The 24,708-nt window shown below is 57.1% G+C and overlaps 1 protein-coding gene across 4 annotated transcripts in view; it reads left to right on the top strand.

Annotated features, from left to right (window-relative positions):
• Positions 1–24,708, top strand: part of PAX7 (paired box 7) — a 99,483-nt gene that overhangs the window by 39,585 nt on the left and 35,190 nt on the right. For all 4 annotated transcript variants that reach the window (XM_045546477.1, XM_045546478.1, XM_045546476.1 and 1 more), the window contains exons 5-7: positions 14,010–14,209; positions 20,745–20,910; positions 22,640–22,842. In XM_045546477.1, the coding sequence (XP_045402433.1) occupies positions 14,010–14,209; positions 20,745–20,910; positions 22,640–22,842 (569 nt within the window). The remainder of the gene's footprint in view (positions 1–14,009; positions 14,210–20,744; positions 20,911–22,639; positions 22,843–24,708) is intronic.

Here is a 24,708-nt window from a genome sequence, read left to right as displayed (position 1 = left end):
TCGTGAGGACTCTGTGAAAGGACCTAAGGCATGTTGACTTCTTGGCACATAGTGGCCCCTCCAGGAACAGTAACGCCCTTCTCTCCTCTCTTACTGTATCGCCTGGTGGACGTGAACCGTGAAAAGATGCTGTAGGTGTTCAACAGGCATGTGTTGATCACCTTTGAAAAACCAACTTTACCAACTCTGAAAGCAACAGAATCACCACATCTTGGACTCACAGAATCTTATGATGTTAGAGCCAAAAAGGGACTATTTAGCCCCACCCCACCTTACAGGTGAGGGAACAGAGGCTCAGCGAGGCCATGCACCTGGCTCAGGTGACACAGCATGCCAGAGCCCTCTCTCCTCCCCTGACCCCCTTCTGACCACACAGGCTGCCCCCTCCACTTTCCGTCCTGGCCTTGGAGTTGCTTTGCAGAGACTCCCAGCCACGGAGCCCGACTGAGCCCCTGGCTGCTTTTTGCAAACAGCTCTTGAAGCCAGAGGTCACGTCGGTCTGTTTTTCTGCTGTCGCTCTCATAGCTAGCCCAGAACGTGGCCCATAACCGTGTCAACACTGATGTGTTGAGTGGATGAATTACTAATAATATCTTGAAGGTGTGGCCCCAAGTTCAAGTCTTTCTTTCACTTCTCCTCTTGGGGGTTTCTCCAGGGGTAGGAGCCTGGGTGGGGGGAGAGGCTGCAGGCCCGGGGGTCCTGCCCTGACGGGGGCAGGGGATGGCCCTCACGCAGCCACCCTCTGCCCACCAGCGTCCCAGCATGGGGACCTGGCTCCAAGCCGGGGTCTGCTCGGGACTAAGTTTTCCAGGGCTGGGGCGTCCGCCTGACATAATACGTAACAGTAATTAAGAAATAAGCCGCCTCGCCCAGCTTCACAGCAATCATTTGGCTAAGTAACTACCATGGTCCAGTGCCTCAAAAATCACCATTAGAGTACGCTCCTTATGGCCATAAAATTTCTCGTTTTCTGCCTTTCACCAGCCTCCCCCTGCAATCTTCGCCTTGCTTTATTTATACATTCGTCCTCAAACAATGGCAATAAACTCTTTCCCAGAGTGTTGCAAATCAGAAATTTGTCCACATTTTTCCACCACCTTCCACTGTGGACCTGCTCTGCCTGGGAACGGCCCGGCCGGGCCAGCTGGAGAGGGCTGGGCTGCGGTAGATTGATGGGGGCACGACAGGATGGGGCTGCTGGGGAGAGAGGGTGGGGAGGGGGCAGCAGGAGAATGTGCCATGAAAGGCCTCTCGCTGCCCAGCGACCAGCCGGAGACACCAGGGGCCCAGCACTGGCTGGGGGAGGAGGGGAGGGGAGAGGAGGGGAGGGGAAGGATAAGCCTTCACCACCCAGGGCTTGGGGGCTACTGGGAAGCAGGGCCGGCCCCAGGCTGAGTGGGAGGGTGATGAAATCAGTCATTCCCCCCCTCCCCCCCAGGAAGCAGATGGTCTCAGAGTGTCCTGCAGCCCATACTGCACACCCACCTAGAATCCTAGTCCCTTCTGGAACTCCCCACTACCCCCATCAGTCAATGATGCTTTCTCCAGCAACAGGCATTTACCGAAAGCCAGCCCAACTGTGTGCCAGGTGCCGTACTGGGCTCTGGAGGGGAGGTAATGAATAAATCGGTTGTAGCCCAGCCCCTCTGCTCAGCGTTGTTCTTAGAGACACAGGAGGACGCCTTGGTTTTAGGACGGGGAAAATGGGGCTCAAAGAGGGGTTTAGACTTACCAGTGGCCACGCAGCAAGTCGGGAGTAAAGTCAGGGACAAACTCCAGGGTTCCAGTCTGGAGCCCCGGGGCTTCCTCACCAGCCCACAGGCTCCCTGGGACCCCTGCTCTGAGCAAGGCAATAGTGCTCTTATCCAGGTGGAGTACTGGTCCCTGCAGCTGATCTGGGGGTGCTTCTGCAGGGGCTGTTTGCATTTTAAATCTGGAGGCAGCAATTGGTGGAGAAATAACTAAAGGTGACAACTTTGGTGTTGGTGTCTCCGGAGAGGTGAAGTCTGTTCCGTTCAGTGGGCTTCTAGGAGGGAGGCACAGCCTCCACTAAAGCACCTTGCCCCAGTGGTGGGCAGCGTCCAGCTTGTGTCCCCCACGGTTCTGCCTGACTTTGTCATCGGTGCGCTTGGATCAGCGGGCAGCGTGCCCATCTTCCAGAGAGCGGTTTTCTGTGATGGTGGCGAGATCCTGAGACATCCACTGGTTCCTGTGCAGCGGACATTAATTGCTGGAGCTTTTATCAGTGTTGGCTGCGAGGCACCCTGAGGTGCTTAGTAAATACCTGTTGGGGCGCACGCTTCTCTGTGCACCTTGCTAGGAAGCAGAATGTTAGATTTCAGAGTTTTCTAGGAGGCCTATTTAATGAAAGATAGAAGTGGGGGTAGATGAGAAACCAGATGGCTAGAAATAATTCCTGAGGGAAAAGAAACAAGCACAGAGTCCTGGGAGAGAAGCTACGACTTTGGGGAAGCTTAGGTCAGTTATCTTTGTTGTGTCTGTGATGACTAAGGCCCACAGTTTCTTTATTTAACTGATGGCTGCAGTTCCTATAAGGCCCACAGTCTCTTTATTTAACTGATGGCTGCAGTTCCTATTAGAGACTGTTGTTAAGAACATTATGGAATGACAGGAGCTGCAGAGCTGTTCCCAGTCACCCTGCCCTGGGGTAACACCCAGGATAATAGAAGAAATATAGTTCCTGTCCTCAAGGAAGTCCCAGTCTTATCGTGAAAGCACAGTATCTACTCTGGGATATCCCCAGCTCGGTGAAGAGACTGAGTTCCCACCCTTCAAAAGTTCAAATAAACCTCTTACACCTGGATTATGAGGTGTATTGGTAAACAGAACAAACCCACTCAAAGCTATTATTAGTCTCCAGCAGGACATGATACCAAGGGCTGAAGGGGTGACACCGGCAGCAAATGCCACCAGGATTCAAGGAGAGTTCTCTAGGTGTGGCAGTCATGGAGGGCTTCCTGGACTAGGTGGACTTCAAGTCCAGATCAGGAGGATGGGACAGTTAGACCGTAGGAGCTAGTGTGAGGGCATCGTCCCAGGCCACAGGCTGGTACAAAGGCCTGGAAGTGGCCCTGCAGGGCAGTGCATGTTGGAGCCAGTGCAGGGGGACCTGGGATGTCAGGCTCACAAGTGTCACCCCGATGGTTAAAAGGGCACTGCTGGGGCCAGCTGCCTGGGCTTAATCGTCATTCTGCCATTGAGTTACTTAACCCCTTTGAGCCTCAGTTTTCTCAACTATAAAATGGGACTAATGGTAATACTTACCTCTTAGGGCTGTAGAGCGGTGCCGTGAGCCACTAGAGGAAAGGCACGTAGTAAGATCAAAACACACCAGCACCTATTTTCCTGTGTATTCTCTGGTGGCCTCCACGTTCAGCCCTGCTGGAGGAGGCTGCCTGTGATCACAGAGCCCAGTCTGCAGGGCACAGGGAGCCCCAGATTGGAGCCCTTCCTCATGCCTCAGCCCAGGGAGTTAGATGGAGGAGGGAGGCAACGGCCAGGAGTCCCGAAGCCGTTTCCCATCTCCGCCTCCTCTGACGACTTCCCACCGGCTGCCTGCAGCCTGCCTGCCTCCCAGGGCTCCAGCACGGGGGGGAGAGGGGGAGAAGAAGGGTCCGGGCGAGCTTGGCTTCTCAGGCATATGGTCCTTTCACAGTCATTTGTGGGGCGTGGACGGGTGGTGGGGCTGCCTCTTCCCCACCACGCGGGGCAGCTTCATCTGGCCACTGGGGCCCCAGCTGCTGCTGTTTCCTCTCTGCTGATTTTGAGGCCTCTCCCCAGGCCTCCGCTGCCCCAGCTTCCTGGGGGTCTGTCTCCCCGCTTGGCCGCTTTGTTCTGCCAGCGCTGTGTGCAGTGGAATCACTTACCTGAGACGCCCACCCCTCCTCTCTGTAGGCACCACTTGCATCCGGGACGGAGCCTGGGGGAGGGATGTGGGTCTGTGAGCCTGGCCGGGTTTGTGTTGTGCAAAGCCTCCACCTCTACCGTAGGAGACTAAGGAAGCGATGACAAAAGAGTGTTCATTCATTCAATCATTTGTTCATTCATTCATTCACACGTGCCTTTGTTCCTCGCCTTTGTGTTTTGTGCCAGGCAAATGTGCTTGCCCCGGGGGGATACGGAGGTAAAATAAACCCTCACAGCATGAGGGTGCCAATAACAACAGTAATCATAATAACAGCTAACACTATTGGGCACTGACGGTATACCAGGCACTGTTCTAAACTCTTTTCTTGCAGTAATTAGTTTAATTGTCGTGCGCGACAACTCTACGAGGTTGGTACTATTATTTTCCTCATTTTACAGATGAGGAAATTAAGGCCCAGAGAAATGAAGGAACTTTTCTACGTTAGTATGGGGCTGGGATCGTTGTTTCAAGGTGCCACTGTGGGTGTCTCGGGGTCCTGTCCTTGGACCTGCAGTGACACCCTGGGAGCAGGCAGAAACGGCAGCTCTTATTCCCAGTGGACGGACAGGGAAATGGAGATTCCAAGAGGTCAAGTGACATGCTCAAGGTCACACAGCAGGTCAGGGACTGAGCCCAGAGTGCCAGCTCCCCAGCTGCCAGGCTCCTGTTCTGAAGGAGAGGGGAGACTGGGCCTGGGAGAGGCGGCCGGCAGGCGTGGTCGGCCCGCGTGCTCCGCCACCCTCAAGTCTGGGAGCCTCACCCCCCACCCCACCATTCTTCTCCCTTGCCCTCTTCCTTTCTGACTCCCATCGCCATCCCCCTGTAGAAACAGCCAGAACGATCAGGAGTCAAGTAGCACACCCAGCATCCACGGCTGGGGGGAGGCAGACCCGGGGCTCAAACCCAGGTGGGTCTGACCCCTCGGCCTCCGCTCCCCCCACCTCTCCCCCGATCAGCTGGTGGCTGCCGCGGCCACGCCCTGCAGGACAGGACCAGGTAGGCAAGGCCCTCTCGGAGCAGGCGGGGACCTGCTGTGTGGACAAAGCAGCATGTTTACCGTGTCTGACTGTGATATGCGCTGGGGAAGGGTCGGGAGGGGATCCCCTTACTGTGCGTATTTTACACATGTGGGGTCCACAGAATCCAGGGAAACCGAGCCTGGGGCCTGCAGCCCTGTCCTTGGGCTGGCCAGCTGCGATCCGCAGGAGCTCGCCAGGCCGAGAGGGGTGTGGGAGGGCGCTCTGGGCGGAGGGCACGTGCAAAGGGCTGTCGCTGGGGGAGAAGGCGGGGCTGGAGTGCGGGGAGAAGGTGAGGACAGACTCGGGGAGCCAGAGTGTGGGGTGGCGTCCGAGCTAACACGGATTCTGAAAGTCCCAATCTCCTGGCCTCGGACCTGGGCACCACTGGTGCCCTCCGTGCTTGTTAAGTGACTCAGGTGAGTAAGTGATAGAAACAAGCCAAGGAAATAGTGAATGGAAACTGTGAGTCATTTCACAACAGTCTTAAAGCCACAGGAAGAATGTAAAGGGAGGATGTAAAGGGAGGCTCGGAGGCAGCTCCTCTCCTCGTGGGCTTGTTCTGTCTCTGAGCTGCTGGCCCGCCTTCTCCCTGCTGCCCCACAGCCGCCGCCCTGCCCCAAACTCCACATGGGCTGCGTGTAACACCAACATGTTAAAGATGCCACGTTGGAAGGGCCCTCATGACATCCTCAGCCTCCAGCTCTTGCCTTCAGGCAAGCCAGCCTTCGTTTTGAACTCTCTGTACCCAGGAAGTCTTCCCTGACGAAGCGCCCTCCGCTCAGATGGTTCCCACCCTCTACACCCCTCTCTTCTATCCTACCTGTGACTTACGCACGATTCACAGCTCAGTGTAGAAGAAAGAGCTCTGGATCCGTCGTGAGAAAACATGGCTCTGAATTCTGGCCGTGCAACCACACAGTACCGCTTCCAGCAGTACTGCTTCCTCCTTCCCAGGCAGGCCCCTTCCTGGCAGGAGTGTATAAACAGTGCCCTCTGGCGCCTAAGAACAGCACCACGCTGTTAGCGCAGAGCCACCATCAGACATCGCACACGGGCCCCCCACTTTGTGTGCAAATTATCTACCTAGCATTCAGAATTTTAAAAAACTCAGGTTGATGGGGTTAGATGGGACTTCCTGGAGAAGGAAAAGTTTTGTCAAGTTTTGTGAACAAGGCGAGAGTTCCAACTCTGGCTTTCCTAAAGACACCCCTCCCTGCCTCTGCTCCCTGAGGTGGGAGAGCGACATCGGGCCTGTCGGCTTCTCTCAGTCACCGAGATGCCAGGCATCCAGTGCACAGAACCTCCTCAGCCTCACGCCGCCCGGGGCTCCCGACCCCAGAAGGCCTCTCTCACTCGGGGAAGCATGAGGACGCTGGCCAGGGGGGCTGAGGCCTGTGCTCTGGCTCTGGGCCCGCGGGGTCCTGCAGACATCAGCATGGAGGGGCCTCCCCTCCGCCAGTTGTTGGGCCCCGTGGAGGGAGGAGCCCGGTCACACTGTCAGGAATTCCCTTTGAGAAGAAGCAAGAAGCGTCCTGCTGGACCCACCCTTGTCTTCCTCACAGTGAAGAAGGGGGCAGAGCTCCAGCCCCCAAAACCCCACGTTTGCATCCTGGCCCTGCCAGCTTCTGGTGGGTGGTCCTGGGCAAGTCGCTGAGACGCTGAGCCTTGGTTGCCTCCTCTGGGGCGGCAACTCTGCCTCGTAGCCTTGGCCAAAGGTGGGAGATGGGGGACACCCCAGACACCCTGCAGCCCCCAAGACATCTCAGCTCCTCTGGGCCACGTGGGGAGGGGAGAGCGGGTGGGGCTGCAGGGCCACCAGGGCAAGCAGGGACTGGGGAGTTGATGGAGACCCCGTAGGTCAAGGATGGGTCTCAGGGGGCTCGTACAGACCCTCCTGCCTGCTCCTGAACCCCTCACTCACCACCTTCTCCACCTGGCCCCGCACCCCTGCCCGGCTGCCTGGATGTGGCAGGGCACCCAACGGAGGGCCCTGCTTATGGGACAGGGTGTGTGTTGGAGGGAGCTGTCAGATACAGCCAGGAATGAGAGCAGGGTGGGCTGGTCAGCTCGGGGCTCCATCTGGGACCCAGCCTTCCCTCCACCCCTCTCCCCTGCACCCCCAGAGCAGGGCTGGGTCGATTTCACCTTTGAACTCCCAGGCACCGGGGACAGAATGGGTGCCCAGGACATGTCTGAAATGAATTGAGCAGGGACAGTTTTGCTCTGCCCCAGCAATGAGAACACAGAGGTGAGCATCTCAGACCCAGATGGAGGAGGATGCCACCGGGGGGGACCTACCCGTCCCCAGCACTGTTTTATGTGCCTTAAGATACGAACTCATTTCATCATCCATTCATCCCATAAATATCTGGGTGCCCACTTGGTGCCAAGCACTGGAGATTAAGCAGTGAACAAAAAGACAGAGGAGAACACATCCTTGTGGAGTGTGCGGTGGGGACGGGGGCTGTTGGGGACAGATGACAAAGCAGAATGTTTAGCGTGTGTGACTGTGATATGTGCTATGGAATCCAGTTGGGAGGGGCTCCCCTTACTGTGCATATTTTACACATGTGGGCTGCACAGAGTCCAGGGAAACCCAGCCTGGAGCTGTGCCCCCCAGTGTCCTCTCCTTGGGCTGGCCAGCTGCGATCCGCAGGAGCTCGCCGGGCCGAGAGGGGTGTGGGAGGGCGCTCTGTGCGGAGGGCCCGGCCAGTGCACAGGGCTGTCCCTGGGGGAGAAGGCGGGGCTGGGGTGCGGGGAGATGGTGAGGACAGACTCGGGGAGCCAGAGTGTGGGGTGGCGTCCGAGCTAACACGGATTCTGAAGGTCCCAGTCTCCGGCCTCAGAGCTGGGCTGGCTGCACATGAGGCGTGAAGGGAGAGAAGAGGGAATTAGACCGCGCTGGCTGGGCGGTGGTGCCCAGCGCTGAGACGGGCACCCAGGAGGACCGTGGGCAGAGGAGGTGGCCGGGAGTGGGACGCTTCCTGCTCTCGTTGGCCCCCAGGGAGATTTAACTCAGAGTCCGACCCCTGCCTCTGGGCCCAGTCCCCATCACCCTGCCCTTGTGTGCGGTCCGGCTCCCGCAGCCACGACCGCTGGAGTCCCACGCACAGCGCACAGCGCAGGTTCCAGCTGAGCAGTTTGCACGGAGGGGCCGGGAGGGCGCCTGCCACGGCCCGGCTGGCCAGGCCCCCAGCTGAGCTGTAAATGACTTTTCCATTTTCCGAGACCTGCGCCCAGGCCTGTTTGGTATTCAGGGACGCCCAGCCCACACTCGCCAGCTCTCAGCTCTGCCCGAATTACTTGATTAAAACGCATATCAACTATTATGTGATTCGTTTCTCTGCCGCTGCTCCACGCCGGGGCCTATGTTAAACTGTAATGAAGGCTGGGCTGGGAGGCAGGTGACGGGAGCGGGGAGCCCAGAGGCAGGGGTGGGAGGTGTCTGTGGGTCGGGGGCAGGGTGAGAGGACCCCAAACCTCAGGGCCACGGCTGGCATCCACTGGTGGAGACTGACACGGGATTGGAGATGGGCAGCTCTCTCCTCCCTTCTGTGAGGTGCGTAGGTCCAGCAATTGTGACCACCTTGTCTCAAGGCTTTTCCTCCTTCGAAAGAGGGAGGAGGGACAGGTTGGAGATGGAGAAGCCATGCTGGTTTTCAGGATCAGAAATGGAATTTTCCGTCACCCGGGAGCTTGCTGTAGCCAGGTCGGCTCTCGCCAGGCTGGGAGTCCCGAGTCCTGGGTTTTCTTCCCAGCCTTGCTGCCCTGGGGAACTCCACTGAACGTCGGTAAAATGGGGACGATACTGCCTGCCTGACCCTCCAAGGTTGTTGGGAGAGACCGTGTTGGGACAATGAGAGGGCTGTAAACTGTAGAGTGCTGTGCACAAGGGCAGGGGACGACTGTGGTAGTGCATCAGAGCTCAGAGGGAACTTTGTGATGGTTCTGCCCAGCTCTGTTCGTTCCAGCTTTGCTGAGTACCTGCTGTGTGCCAGGCGCAGTCCCTGCTGCCCTCAAGATCTCCCAGCGCAGTGAGACCCACGGACCCATAAACATGCAAGTTCAGTGTCTCCTGATGAGCTTTGAGACCCTCCCTCCAGGGAGGGGCGGTGAAGTCCCCTGGACGGGCCCAGGAAGCCTTGCTGGGGGAGGCGACCCAGCAGAGGAAGCTGGTGCCCAGGGGCACAGAGGCAGCTCAGCCCGGCTCACTCGCTCAAGGAAGCCTGGCGTGGCTTGATGGGAGCTGTGTGGCATGGCGGGGTGAGTCGGGGCACGTGGACCAGGCCGATGGTGGTGGGGCCTTGCTGGCACGGCCAAGGCTTCCTGGCACACCCTGCAGTCCTCGATGGCTTCCAGGGCTCAGGGGCTGTGCAAGGAGGCTTCAAAGGGCAGGCAGAGGCGGGGGGAGATGATGAGAGCTGCCCCCAGCAGCCTTCCTTCCACACCAGCAGCCTGGCCAGGGCTGGACTCTGCCCTGAGCGGAGCTCGCTCCTGCCCACCCCAGAGTTTTGACAAACAGGCGGCTCCCAGCACCCCTCCTGCCACCCCTCGTCCTGTCCTCGGGCTGCTCTGCGGCTTCTGTGAGTCACGCAGCTGTCTTGGTGTTTTGCGCCTGTCCTGTGCCTCAGTTCATCTGGAAGCAGTTTCCTACATCGGGCTGGGAAACCCCGGCACAGGAGTGTCACCTCCTCCATCGGATTGGGGGCTTCCCAAAGCAGAGGCTGCTTCTCCCCCATAAGATTGGGAGGGCTCTAGGGTGGGGGCTGCAATTCCTCCTGGCTCTGTAAGGGCCTCCCCACATCCCCAAGCAGAGACAGAGAGAGGGTCCCTCCCTGTGTCCCTCTCTCTCGGGGCTACCTTCAGACCAGCACCCGGCTCCGTCCCATCCCCCGGGACCAGTCTGTCCGACAGCTGCTGGAGAACGGGAGGACATGAGCTGGCCAGGAGCTGCTCCCCCACTGCCCAGCCCAAGCCTGGCTCCGTTTAATGAATGTGCTCCCATGTCCGCCCTCCCCTGACCCCTCCTTGTGCCGGCTGCGCAGGCTTCACCGACCAGCTTTCGGCTCAGGGTGGACTCAGCCCCAGCCGGCAGGGCCTCTCTGCGGCCAACTCCACCTAATCCTGTCAGTTAATTTAACTCTGAGGCTAAAGGGTTCCCTGGGGGGGTGGGGAGGGGAAAGGGCACCCCAAGCAGGTAGGAGGTACAGGAAACTGGAGCGAGAGTGGCGTGGTGGCATCAGGGCTCTTTGCACCCCTCCCCACGCTGCTTTGGCCCTGTGCCCCACCCCCTCCTGTCATCATCGCTGTCATCATCATCATCATCATCAACATAATAGTAATCATTCATGTGCCCTTTAATTTCAAATTACTCTCACAGTCTTTATTTTATTCTATTCTCAAAGCCATCCAGTGAGGCAGGCAGGGATATGTTATTGTCCCCATCTTTACAGCTGAGAAAACCGAGGTCCAGAGAGGGGAAGTGACTTGGCCAAGGCCACACAGTGAGGGATAGAACCCAGAATCCAGGTCTCAGGCTCCCCAGACACGGACAAGGCCCCTGCAATGGGGGTCTCTTCCCCCGCACTGGGCCCAGGGGGTCAGTGGCAGCTCTTTTTCAGGGGGCTGAAGTCACAAACAGACTGCAATCCTGTTCCCCTGAGATCTGCCTGGATCTCGTGGGCAGAGGACAGAGCCTTGCTCTCCTGACTCGGCGTCCCGGGGTTGTTATGGCAACACACAGCATCCCAGAGGACCAGTGCAGATCCTTCAGACAACAGAGACCATGGGCCCCGCTTTGCCTCCCAGCCTGGGCTCCTGTCTGGCCATGTCTCTGGACCCGGAACTCCGAGGTGAGTCCAGAAAGCTGCAGGTGATTTGGAGGACAGAGGGACCAGATAGGGCTGGCAAGGGTGCTGAGGCCGGGGGCTTGGCGATAGAATTTTCTCTCTCAGCAGACGTAAAACAAGTGTTGATCATTTGCTAACCACATTCACAATTTTGGTCATAACCCTATAGCCTCCCCTATTATTCCTTAATATTTCACTTTGTACAAAAGCGCCTTTAAAAACCTAATGCAAGGAGACTAATCCTCTTATAAATGGAAAATAAGCATCATTTTCTGTAAATAGATAGGAGACATAAAAACACGCAATGCCGTTACATTCTACCTAGGGACTGCTAAGCGTGGGAGGCCCCGAGCTTGGGGCCTGCCCTGCCTTTTTTAAGAAGCGAGGACAGCTGTGATGATGAGGGTCTCCAACAGTGCCACGTGCAGCTACGTACATTTGAATTCAAATTAAATACAATTTAAAAGGAAGTTCTTCAGTTGCACCAGGCAATTTTCAAGTGCTCAATACCACATGTGGCTAGTAATGCCATGTTGAACAGCATGAATCTAGAACATTCCCAACATCATGGAAAGGTCTAGTGGGCAGCACTGCTCTAGAACTCCACTGAGACTCATGCCTCCACCATCAGTCTGGGCTTCTCCCCGGGCAGTGACTGTGTCTGCCCCCCTCTGACTTCATAGTTCTGAGGACAATCTTGGCACATAGGTCTCACTCCCATAACCCTGGTCCCCCCTGCCACTCAGCCCCTGCCTGAGCTCGAGTGTCCTTGCTGGAGGGACCGAGCCTGTGCCCCCTTCCCAGCCTCCTTCCCTGCCTGCCAGCGCCTGCTTCCTCCTCCTGAGGCCCCAAGGGGCTCACTCTCCTCACCATCAGAAAACTGAGGTTATGCAGTGAATTTCAGGAACTGAATCCTTGGGACGAGTTGCATTTGGCTCTGAGCACCAGACAAGCTGGGGAAGCAGCCCCAGATGCCAGCTCTGCCCACCATGGTCTCTCAGTGACTGGGGGGCTGGGCAGCTGGCAGCGCCAGCTGGGAAAAGGCAGAGGAGGGGTTGGATCTGACCCCAGGTCCTGTCTTAGGGATGAGGCAGGCCACCATGAAGAGACGACTCCCTTGCCATTGGTCCCCTTGCTGTGGGGTGTGGTGTCTCAACTGGGGACAGCCTGGCAGTGGCCAGTAAAAAGCAGGGATGACTTCCCAATGGACAATGTAGCAGGGTTGGAAGGAAGGGGGCCGGGGGCAGAGGGGCATTGCCCAAGAGTGGGTGACCCTCCAGGCGTATGACCTCCCACACTCCCAGTCCACCCGCCAGGCTCAGGGCTGTGGATGCAGCGCCATGATGGAATCACCCTTCATGCCTTTCGACACGCCCGGCCTTTGCACTTGCTCTTCCCTCTGCCAGCAGTGCCTTTCCCTTCACCTCCACTTGACATCTACGAGACTGTATTAGTTTTTGTTTTTACTGAGTGGGGGGAGGGGTTGTCCCTAGTGGGAGGGGCCTAGATCTAGTCACATAACCAACCCTTGAAGCAACTGAGGACAGGCATGACTTTGCATTGGCGGAATGGGTGGGGCGGGCGGGGAATCTGAGTGCGTTTCACATTGCCTTGCTGTGACTCAGTTTCTCCTATCTGTCGTATGGGCACATGGTGTGGCTCTTCCAGCTCGACTCAGGCTGAGTGCTCCAAGCACAGGGAACAGTCCTGCCCTGTCCTCCACATACCTAGCCCAGCCAGGCACACAGCAGGTGCTCGACAAATGCTTTGGGGAAAGAATGACAAAAAATCAGAAGTGCTTTCCGGAGTATCAGTGATGGAGAGGAAGGGATGGGGGAGGGGAAATGAAATGAAGGCAGAAGGGAGAAGGGAGGAAGCAGGCGTGGTGGGCGGACGATAACCTCTGAGCATCTGCTCTTTTGTTTCTCCCTTCCTTTCTGCTGCCTTTTCTCCACGCTGCCCACAGTTCTCCTGGGGCTGCTCAGGGTGTGGCTTCAACGCCCTGGCTGGGGGGCTCCCTGCTAGCACCCCCTCTGCTGGGCCAGAGATGGGCAGGAGGCACAGGATGGAGGGGGCAAGAGCCAGGTCAGTCCCCAGAGTCTCAGCTGAGGAGCTTGCGCAGCCCCTTCCTGCACCCTCCAGGCCGGCTGACAGCCCCAGCTGAGCCAGGGAAGTGGGCTGGCTGCAGCCTCCTGAGCTCTCCGTGCCCGGGAAGCAAAAGGCCTTCACCCAGCTCCAGGCTGCAGGTTAGAAACTGGTGGGGGTGACGGGGCCTTGTCCCTGACCGAGGTCATCCAGGTGGGCTCCTCCAGCCTGGGAGGTCGCCCAGAGATCCTGGAACATCCCAGGAAGGGCTGGTTTGTGGGAGTCATGTCGTCCAAACCCTTCATGTTACAAGTGGGGAAACTGAGGCCCAGGGAGGGGAAGTAGCCTTCCTAGGGTCACAGGCATGTAGGAGCAGAGCCAGGCCTGGAATCTGAGTTTCCCGACTGCCAGGTCTGGCCGCACACGCTCGCTCCCTCTTTCCTTCCTTTCTTCCTGCCTGCCTCCTTTCCTTAGCTTTTGCAATATTTCCCCCAAATGCAGTAACATTTTTGTTTAAATAATCACTGTTTCAAACATACTAAAATACAAACAAGCGTAAAGGAGAAAACAAAAGTCCTGCCACCGTGGAGGTTAACATTTGTTATGTTTGGGACACAGGGATCCGCAATGTGTCACGTGTGCTTTCTCTAAAGGTGAGAGTCATCTTCGCATGCTGGTTTGTATCTTAAAGTCAGGTTTACTGAGGTATAGTCGACGTGCAGTAAAATTCTCCCTTTTTTAGTGAGAATATAGTTCTGTGAATTTTGACAAATGTATTTGACTGTGAAAACACCCCCTGAGTCTGTGTCACAGGCATTCTGCTTTGTCAGTGGAAATAACCTAAGGGCCCAACTCTAGGGGATTGGTTTTATTTTTTTAAAGGGAATCATTTTGCTAGAAAGCATTTAACCAGTGCCCCAGGGCTGGGCATGCAGGTGGCTGCTCACCCCTCGCTCTGATGAACGATGCTAGAACGAACGTCCTCCTTCCTCGTGCTTGGGAGGGGCCTGGTCCTCAGTGCAGTGACGGGTCCAAAGGTGGGCACGAGTGTGCTCCTGTGCCCCCCAGGCCCCAGCACCCTCCATCTCTCTAAGCCCCCGCCCCCTCCCTCCCTCTCCTCCCACGCAGGGAACAGGCTGGACGAGGGCTCGGATGTGGAGTCGGAACCCGACCTCCCGCTGAAGCGCAAGCAGCGCCGCAGCCGGACCACGTTCACGGCCGAGCAGCTGGAGGAGCTGGAGAAGGCCTTCGAGCGGACTCACTACCCGGACATCTACACCCGCGAGGAGCTGGCGCAGAGGACCAAGCTGACCGAGGCGCGTGTGCAGGTGAGGAGGCGCCCGGGGTGTTCACGCTGCAGGTGTGTTCCAGAGACTGAGATTAAGATCAGGGTGGCCGGGGTCAGTGAGTTTAATGACCCCTGGGAGGTTCCAACAGGTGGTCCAGGGACCATGTGGACAAGTGACGCCAGCAGCAGTTGATGCAGAGTTAGTGGGCAGCAAGTGTTGGTGAACTGACTGAGTGGGGGACAGCTCAAGGGGGAGAGAGAGAGGGAGAGAAGAAGAGGGAGAGGGAGGGAGGGCAGGAGAGGGAGAGAGAAAGAGAGGGAGAGACAGAGGGAGGAAGGACGGAAGGAAAGAAGGGAGGGAGGGCATTAGTTCAGCCAGAAGAGAGGTTCAGGGAGTATAAAAATCTTCTGATCTCCGATGAGGGGATGAAGCCTAGCTCCCTCAGATGGGTAATGAGCTTCCCGTTGTGGGAGGCATGCAAACAGTGGGCAGGCATGCTCCTGTAGGTTAGAGCATCGGGCAGGGTGGGCAGACCAAAGACCTTGAACATCCCCTCCACGGCCTCAGTGAGTGGGAAGGGAGAGTGGAGAGAGAGCTACGGCCTGCTGGGGCACAAAGGACTGCCCCCACCCTGCCATGGGGGAGCCCCATTGCCTCCCCTCCCCGGGCCGAGCTCTCAGATTCCACAGGGCCTGCAGTCCTCCGAGTGCAGGAGGGTCTCCGCGGGCCTGGCTGGAGAGGGTGGAGGCTGGGCAGGGGCAGGAAGAGGTGGGACAGGTCGGGATGAACAGCTCCTGGCTGTCCTTTCCATGGACGAGGGAGGCAGGTCTGCAGAGCGGCTGCCCCAAACCGATCTGGGGGCACTTCCCTCCCAGAGGAGCCAGCCTACATCGGGCACCCGCTCGGTGCCAGCTGCAGTGCTCGGGCTTCTCACATGTGATCTGGTGGAAGCTCAGACCCCCTGTTGGGTCGGTACCACCCCCCACCCCACGCCACAGGTGCAGAAGCTGAAGCTCAGGGAAGTGACGTGCCCAGGGACGCGAGCTGGACGGTGGCTGAGCTGGGCTGGTGGCCACCAAAGCCCACATCCTCTCCACCCCGGGGAAGGAACAAGTTGACTCAGAACCTAGGATTTGAGAGCAATAGGGACAATCCTGGAAGCAAACTGGAGTCTCTCCACACCCCGGGAACCAGTGGACACCCGTCCCCAGAGTGGGGGGCCCTTTGCTGCCCTTGAGGGAGACCCCAAGGGGCAGGCGGCAGCAGCCAGCTCAGCTCACTGCCTCCCCTCCTCTCCGAGGCGACATCCGAGCCTGGCCCAGCTCCGGGCCCCCCACCCCATCCTCCTGCAGCTGTTCTGGGCACATTCCTGGGCGCTTTCTCATCCCACGTCTGGCGGCCCCTGAAGTCTGGCCGCTCCTTGTAAAATTTCCTGGCTGTCAGGGCAGTGCTTTTATTGGCCCAGGGGACCCAGAAACAGGTGTCACTCAAGGTCCAAGGAGGGAGGGGTCTGGGAAGGGAGACGTGGGCCAGAGCCCAGGCAGACCCAGGGTGAGCCCGGGCCTGCCTCCCGCAGTGGGTGATGCCCTGCCACAACGTGGGCTTCCCTGGCACAGGGACGAGTCTCTCTCCTCATGCTAGGAGCTCCCCTGGGCAGGGCAGGGCCTCCCCCATTAGGCCAGGACCTCCCCCGGGGCAGGGCAGGGTCTCCCCACCTTAGCCTGAGAGCTTTCTCAGTAGAAGAGAGAACAAAAAATGTTGAGTTTGTTAAGAATGAACAAAGGCTGACCCAAAGAATTAAGAACCTTTAGCCAGGGGAAGAGGAAGCCTGAAGGACGTGGCTGCTCTGAGAGTCCCTGAGCCACCAGGGCCAAGGGGGAGCATCTCGAGTCCAGTGTACAGGTCTGCAGGAAGACAGCTCAGGACTGAGAGCCTCTGGTCCCTGCCTCTGGTCAGCTGTGTCACCTTCAACAGGTCACCTTCCTGTCCTAAGACCTAGTTTCCTACCTGTAAATAAGGAGATGGAATTTGACGATCACCATGACCCTTAAAGTTGTAGTGTCCTTGCTTATTGACATTCATGGATGCCTGGTAAGGTGATGAGGTCTCCATTACTGGAAGGGTTCAAGCAAAAGCACAATGTGCAGTTGATTAGGACCCCAAGCAAGAGGATTCCTGCTGTGGATTTGGGGCAGGGACCTCAAAGTCCCCTGAGCACTGCTTAGACGGTCTGGCTTTATACTTTTGTGGTCTCTAATTCTAAGAGTTCATGGTCCTGGGATTTTGTGGTCCTGACATCTCATCCCAGTGGCCCGGGGAGGTGGGCGGGTTGGGGGAGTGGTTCAGGGTGGGCTCGGAGCGCAGGTGTGGATTCCACTCCATCACTCACCCTCTGCACCCTCGGCCCCCTCACCTGCAGAGTGGAGATGATAATAATAGGATCTACCTTGTTCTGAGGATAAAATGATTACATGCAGAAAGAAAAAAACGTTAGGAAGTACCTGGCACACAGAAGTGCCAAAATAGGGGCCATTATTATGAAAACTCCACCTGTCCTTGGCAGCTCCAAACCTGGCCACCCTTGCAGCCCCAGGTTCATTCATCTGGCAGGTGTTTATTGAGGACTTACTATGTGCCAGGCGCTGTTCTAAGCACTGGGGATTCGGTGGGCAAAACCCCTGCTGTCCTGAAGCTGGTGTCTAATAAACCCGTGAGCAGGTAAACAGTATGTCAGGTGGGGATCAGGTAACCACCCCCCTCTGGCTCCCTCCAGCCCTGCTCCCCCACAGGGGAGCCTCCCCTGGAAGCCTGCTGGGCGTTACGGGGTGCCTGTGACACCCCAGCCTTGGCCAGCAGAAAGCCAGCCCCACGTGGAGGGTAGGGAAGAGGTGTCAGGTAGGAGAACCCATGCCTGGGGGCCCACGACTCCTTTCTCTGGAGGAATTTCCGTTTTTGAACAGCTGGCGGCCCTACCCCAGCCTCGCGTTTATCTTCCTTAGAGGTGAACAGACCCACTGTGTCCTGAGGGCCACAACCCTGCGCCTGTTGTTTCTTCTAGAAACAAAGGCCTCAGGGCTGGCAGGTCCCGAGGTCACCCATGGCATCTCCCACGACTGCCTGTGAAAACATCCCCATCCTTCAGCTGATCCGTGCCAAGGGACTAGTGTCGTCCGGCACCTCTTTGTGTCCTCGCCCTAATGCAGAGCCCTGCAGTTTGCACCAGAGGGACCTGCTAACTAACCACCGACACTGAACCTTTGAATCCCACTAGGTGGCATTTATGGCACATTTCTTACGTGCCGGGCACGATGCTTACCACTCTACATACCTTGTCTTTACCCATCCTCACCATAACCCTAGGAGGCAGGTGTGACTTTTCTCTCCATTTTGCAGATGAGAAAACTGAGATTTAGCTAAGGGAAGCCTAAAGACACAGTTAGTAAGGGACTGTGTTGGAACTTGAACCCAAGTCTGTCTGCTCATGTTCTTTTCCTCCGTGCTACGTTAAGAGAAGGACCAGGTGAAATAGCTCAGTAAACAGCTGGCACCAATGGTGCCCTGATCCCAGGGCTGGTGTTGAAAGAAGGATCAAGAATGAATAACGAAACCCAGCCCCTGCTTCCAAAGAACTCAACCCTGATCGGGGGTTCTGGGTGGGGTGCTGAGGCTGCCACTGTCCCTCTTGGAGCCTCTATTTCCCCATCCGTAAGTGGGCAGCTTGCTCCAGATGCCGGCAAAGAGCCCTCCTGCCCAGCCACCTCTGGGTCTCCAGCAGGGTAACAGTTGCACATGGCCAGTGCTGTTCCAGGCACTTTGCTTGTATTGAATACTAGCTCGTTTGAGGGCCAGAACCACCTGGGAGGTGGGTGTAATCAGCCCCATAAGGGATAACAGAATTTTCCCATCTTAGCCAGGAGTTAGAGGCAGGATTCAAACCCAGGCAGTTGGCTCCAGAGTCCCTGCTGTCACCCATCATGTCACATTTAGTGAGAAGGGAGGTGCTTGCTGGGATGAAGGCAGCCCTGGGAAACAGGATAACAAAAGAAGAAGAGGTGAGAGAATTGGCAGCAGTAGCATGCCATCTCCTCTAGGAAGTCCCCCTGGATTCTGAGAAGTGAAGCTGGAAGCCCTTCCTCTGACGTCCATAGAGAACATTGCACATCACCCGTCTGAGCTCACTGTGCTGCAAAGCAGCTGTCACATGCCCAGGCAGCTTGAGGGCTGGGACTATGTCCCGTCCACCTCTCTGTCCTCAGTCTCTTGCTTGGCACAGAGAAGAGTCCCAGTAAAGGTCTGAGATGAGGAGGAGGTGAAGAGGTAGGGAGGAGTAGGAAGAGGCAGGGAAGGGAGGGAAGGAGGAATATTGCCTGCAACTCTCGCCAGCGCTCTTGAGGGAAAAGATAACCCACACTAGGGAGCAGCTGCCACGCAGCTTACGCCATTCTCTGACCCACTCCAGGATTTTTGCCACATTTGCATATTGTCTATACTATTATTTACTTTGTAATGTAATCAGCATGTTTTAAAATAAAAGTGCGCATCCCACCTGTAAAGAAAAGGCAACTGTGAAAAACATGCACAAGAGAAAACCAAACAGCGTGATTAAATGTCACCTGCAAAGTCCTCTGCTGTTCCAGAGGGAGGTTAGCAAGTGTTCAAAGGTGCTAAGGATGCGTTAGCAGCAAGCTGAGACCTTCCCTTCGCCAGCCCAGCAGGCCGGGGGGGGGGAATGACTTTCTCACCTGTGGGCAGGGTGATTTCATGTCTGTATCACTCAGCATCCGGGTTTCTCTCCAAGCAGTGCTAGGGGAGGCCCACTCTTTGGGAAGCACTGAATTAGTATAGAGACCCCCGCCCCCGCCCCCAGGAGGCTGGGAGCAGAGCTGGAGACAGTGCCCCTTCCTCACCGGGCTCGGGCACCCCCAGTCTGACCAGCCAGCCTCCCCCCTGCCCAGGAGCCCTGGGGGAGCCCTCAGGCCTGCGGGGGAGAAGCCAGGACTTTGGGTCTATCTGGGAGCCAGTCTCTTCCATCTCCTTCCTCTGGGAAACCGAAGTCAGAGCCGGCTGCTCTGCTCATCCCGCTGGGAAAGCGGACGCTGCTTTTCCCACCCAGGAAAGACCTTTAGAAAAGACAAATGACACCAGGGGCACGTGAGCCCCCTCCGCCCACTTCAGACTGCCCCCCCACCTCCGCCCCCATCTCAGCAGATGTGCTCCAGAGGGGTGGGGAGGCTTGGGTGATCTGGTGTCAGGTTGGGGCCTTCATCCCACCAGCAGGGGACCCCACCTGAGCCTTGTGGCCCCAGCACAGACACCTCAGAGCCATCCCTGCCTTCCCTTGTTCATTCATTCATTCATTCATCATTTACTCAATCACTCATTCAACAAGTCTTTATTGAGTACTGACTGAGCACTTTGCAGTGAGCAAGGAATACACAGTCTCTACCCTGGGGGGCTGAGGCCTGAGGACAAGACACAAATAAACAGTCCCTGCTCCTGTGAGGGGCACAGCAGGAGGCCCCCCCCAAGGCAGGAACCTACCTGAATTGCCCTAGACGCAGCCATTAGGGGGTCTGAGTCAGGCGAGGAGGCATTTGAGCTGAGCTCTGAAGGCCAAGGAGCCAGCTGCAGTAAGAGTGTTTGGGTGAGAGGGAACAGCATGTGCAAAGCACAAGGGTGGAAAAGAGCCCCCTCAAAGCAGCCCCTGCCTGCACCCTCATCCTCCTCCTTCTCTGGGCTGTCCCAGGGAACTTGCAAATCCAGAGAAGCATGCCCTACAAAGTCTGACTGATTTATGTTTTAAACCTCAGATCCATCACAGACTAGCTGTGTGGCCTTGGGCAAACTATCTGACCTCTCTGAGCCTTGGTTTAACCCCCCCTTCTGTAAAATGGGAGTGGGCAGACATGTGAAGCACCAGCCCAGTGCTTGGGGGAAAGGGAGACTCAGCGATGGTGGCTTGTTTCCCACTAGTGATTGATAAATCCCTGTGCGTGTGCGTGTGTGCATGTGTGCATGTGTGTGCGCACAACTCCTGTTTCAAGGGGGCCCAGGCTGTGTAAGTGAAGTATGGCCTCAGTCTCCAGACAGAGAACCAGCTTACACCGCTGAGCGTGGTGGGGGCGGGTTGTAGATGTGTGGCTTCCTCATGGGGGGCTTCCTGGAGGAGGTGTTCTGGAACAAGGATGGTCAGGCAGGTCAGGCAGCCCTCAGGGAAGGAGCAGCTGCAGTGGGAAAGAGCATTGGACTGAGAGCCACACAGACCTGGCTGGGCCACCAACTCACTGTGGCCCATAGACAAGCCACCTGCTTTCTCTGGGACTCAGTTTCCTCATCTTTAAAATGGGGATAATGATAAGAAGTCCCCTCACTGGGGGTCGTGAGGACAGAATCCGATTGTGCCTATAAAGTCACTCTGCAAACTGTCCCATGTTGTGCGAAGCTGGGGTTTCCTTCCGTGGAGGAGGATGCTGGCTGGATCGGAGCACGAAGGCTTGAGGGACGGTCCCAGCTATGTTGCGGCTCTGCCAGGATCCAGGCCAAGGATTCTTCATTCTCTGCTCTCACCCCCCAGGTGTGGTTCAGTAACCGCCGCGCCCGCTGGCGTAAGCAGGCAGGAGCCAACCAGCTGGCGGCGTTCAACCACCTCCTGCCGGGAGGCTTCCCGCCCACTGGCATGCCCACGCTGTCCCCCTACCAGCTGCCGGACTCCACCTACCCCACCACCACCATCTCCCAAGGTAAGTGACCCAGCCCCGCCCTGGCACCGCCGCAGCCGCCCTTCCGCCCTCCCCTCACCCCTTTCATTCTTTCTCTCCTGTCACTTCCAAGGGCTACTCTTACTTTCATGCGGGCGGACTATTAAGACAAAAAAGACACAGTCCTGCCAATGGGCCAGCTGGGGTCAGCAAGGCCCCCGTGCACCTGCTCAGAACCCAGCTTCCCAGGGGCAAGTGCATGCGGATCTCGTGGGGGTCTCGTTAAAACGCTGGTCTGGGTGGGCCCGGGATTCTGCATTTCTGACAAGCTCCCGGGTGATGCCCAGGCTGCTGGGCCTTGGACCATGCTTTGAGCAGTGAGGACCTGGGGCACCTGCAGGGGGGTGCAGAGCAGAGCAGCTTTGGAGGGAGAGAATATTCCCCAAGGGCTTTGGGACCATGTGGAGCCACAGTCTTTGCTTTCTTTTAAATGAGAGTGGTATGAGTGAGTGACTGTGTGTGTGTGCGTGTGGTGTGCTGGGAGAATATCGGGATAATTTTTTTTTTAGATTATATTGGCCTCTAATTCATGCCAATAAAAATTTACAAAGGGGCTTAAATAATTTTCCAGGACCTCACTTCCTTGCCCACCTCTCTCAAAAGATCCATTTTCAGAGATGGATGAAAGTCGGCCTCCTTCAAGGACCGGAGGAAGCTTCCTCTGAGAGCTGCCCCCCTCAGGGGGAAGGGTCAAACCCCCTCGTTCCCCTCTGCCCTGGGCTGGGCTGCGCGGGGCCAGGCCCCCGAGGTCCACCTGGGAAGGAGGCATCACTTGGGCCCAGCCTGAAGCGTCAGATTCCCTTCTGGCCTTGGAAAGGGGTGGGCAGAGGGAGGAGGGTGAGTGGGTGGGAGAGGCTAGGGGGTCAGAGGGGCCTTGGGAGGGGAAGGAGCTCAAGGCTCCCATCACTTGGGGCCCAGAAGAGATGGTGAGCTCCGTAGGGGAGAAGGGTTCCCACCCACGCTCCCAGGACCCCACCCCATTCTGCCACCCCACCCCCACCCCAGCACACACCAGAATCCCACTACGTGACATCTGCCGCATGCCACCATCTCTTAAAGGAAGGCAGCTGCAGTTCTGGAGGCCGAGGAGAGAGAGAACACACACACCCCAACCCCGCTGTGATTCTTAATAAGGAGTTGAACCAGTGCCGAGGACGGCAGGGCCCCAGCCCCTGGAAGGCTGCACAGAGGGGCCCCCATGGAGCAGAATAGCAGCCCAGCGGCGAGGAGCAGAAACGGCCCCCGAGTCAGGCCGTCCAAACCCTGGTCCCACCACCCACCAGCCTGGCCATCCTGTGCCCCAACCCCATCGAGCCTCAGTCTCTTCATCTGTAAAATGGGAACCACATTCTTGCTTCACACCTTCAACAGCAACTGTAAAAGCACCTGGTGTTGGCTGATGCTAACAAAACGGGAGAGGCCTGCGTAGACTGACAGAGTCCCCAGTAAGGTCCGACTTTCAGTCCAGCTGACACCTATTGAGCACCTACTGTGTGCCGAGCAGTGAGCAACAGGGCCCAGGATGTTGGTTGGCTGTCAGTCAAGGCCCGGCCAGGCCCCAGTGCCTTGCCCAGGAGCCAGCTTGTCTCCCCCCAAGCAGGGTGAGAAGGTGGTCGCTCCCCTCCAAGGGACGGAGGCTGGGAGGAGGAGGCTCACGGCTTCCTCCAGGGTGAGGCCACTCGCTCAGGACCTCCCTTGGGTCTCTCCACAGATGGGGGCAGCACCGTGCACCGGCCCCAGCCCCTGCCGCCGTCCACCATGCACCAGGGGGGGCTGGCCGCGGCCGCCGCAGCCGCCGACACCAGCTCTGCCTACGGCGCTCGCCACAGCTTCTCCAGCTACTCCGACAGCTTCATGAACCCGGCGGCGCCCTCCAACCACATGAACCCGGTCAGCAACGGCCTGTCTCCTCAGGTAGGCGCCCCCGGCCTCGCGCCCAGGGTCCCCTGGATAGACGCCAACCAGCCCGGCCAGGGAGGGCTCCGGGGGACCCAGGGTGGCCCTCCACTGGGGAAGACAGGTGTCACTGGGAATCCACTGGTCTCCAGGAAACCGCTGGCTGCTGGGTACCTGAGACAGTGGAGGTGGGAGGTGGGGGTGCCCCTTCCACCTCCACTTTCGGTGTCTGGGATCCACTGCCCTGGGTTTATGCTCCTGAAGCTGCAGGCCTGGATGTGCAGAAAGGGTTCCCTACTTCCTGCCACCCAGAAACAGAGATCGTGGACGGGCTCTTGGCCCAACAGCCACGCAGAGCTTATGAAACAGGCCCGCGATCCACCTCATGACCGTTCGGTCCGTCAGAGTCAGGCGTGTTCCGACAGTGCATCGGTGGAAGCCGTGCACCGTTTCCCGGAGGAGGCTGACTGTGGTTGGGGTTTTGCTCTAGAACCGGGAGTCCTGCCTGGATTCCACCCTGTGCTCCCGGCCTTTCACCAGGAGTGGCCAGTTTGAGAAAGGCAGGACCGTGTCCTGTGGGTGCAGAGAACTGCAGATGGGGTTCTGGACCAGGACCTGATTGGGTCTTGGGAACTCCGTGCATGCGTGTGATTGGTTGCTGGTTAAGTCACTCGTTGCCTGATGGCACCGTGAAAAGTCAAAGGACCTGCCTTGGATGAAGTCAGAAAGACAGCGCTGGGGCTTATGCTGGTTACCGGTGGGTTTGCGTCTTGGCGATGCTAGAAGTCCCGGTGAATTTGAGGCACGGATGAGCTCGTTTTTGTAGCTGCAGCAGGCTCCCAAATATCCATGGGGAAAGGAGTTAAATCCAAGACTGGTTTGACCCTGCCTGCAGCCTTCTGAGACACCCCTTCCTCGCATGCGTGGTGAGAATACGCTGCATGCGACGATGCAAACTGCTCTGAACAGCTGTGGTGTGGTACAACAGTGAAGGCTCTGGGGTGGGTTTAAACCCCACCTCCGCTGCTCAGGGTGTTCTCCGGCAAGTTAGCATCTGTGAGCCTCATTTTATCCCCCATTAAGCAGAGAGTCTCCCACTAACCTCGTGGCAAGGGGTGTTTGTCCCATTCAATGTGCTAACAGGTCAAAGCGCCTAACCCGGAGCCTGGCACAGAGACAGGCACCAGGTGATATTAGCTCTCCTGCCCTGCTATTGCCAGGACCATGTAATTAATATAGGAATCCTGTTACCTAAAGAAAAAGCAGTTAAAGCGGGTCAGCAAATGACATCCTGTGGGCCACACCCACCTAGCTACCTGTTTGTGTAGAGAAAGTTTATTGGAACACACCTGTCCCTCCATGTATGGCTGCCTCTGAGCTACAGCAGCAGAGTTGAGTAGTTCCAAAAGAGACCATGTGGCCCACAAAGACTAAACTATTTACTATCTGGCCCATGCAGAAAAGAAATCTCCAACTCCTGGTCTAAAATATTCCCAAGAATGTTAATTCTCTGCTTGTCTGGGCTCCTTGCTGTTTGCCTCCATTAATTTGTGTAGTTGAGGGTGAGTTGCATTTTAGTTCCACCATTTACTTGTAGGGAAAACCTCGAGCAAATTCCTTTTCCTCTCTATGCCTTGATTTTCTCATCCATGAAATGGAGATAATACCAGCACTTACCACTGAGGATTTAATGAGATGATCCACCAAAAGCACTTAGCTCAGGCCTGGCACAGAGTGAGTGCCTAGAGCTCCCAGTGGTGAGGCACCAAACCCTCTTGGGGCCCCCATTATAGGGGTGATGCCAGAGCCCCGGCACTGGTCCTCACCGGACCACCCCACTCTCTTGCTTGTATCCCAGGTGAAAAAAACCCTACACATGCAATA

The sequence above is a fragment of the Lemur catta genome, chromosome 3 (assembly GCF_020740605.2).
Source record: "Lemur catta isolate mLemCat1 chromosome 3, mLemCat1.pri, whole genome shotgun sequence".
Lineage (NCBI taxonomy): Eukaryota > Metazoa > Chordata > Mammalia > Primates > Lemuridae > Lemur > Lemur catta.
The sequence above is the reverse complement of the archived record's forward strand: the minus strand, read 5'-3'. Positions and strand labels throughout refer to the sequence as shown.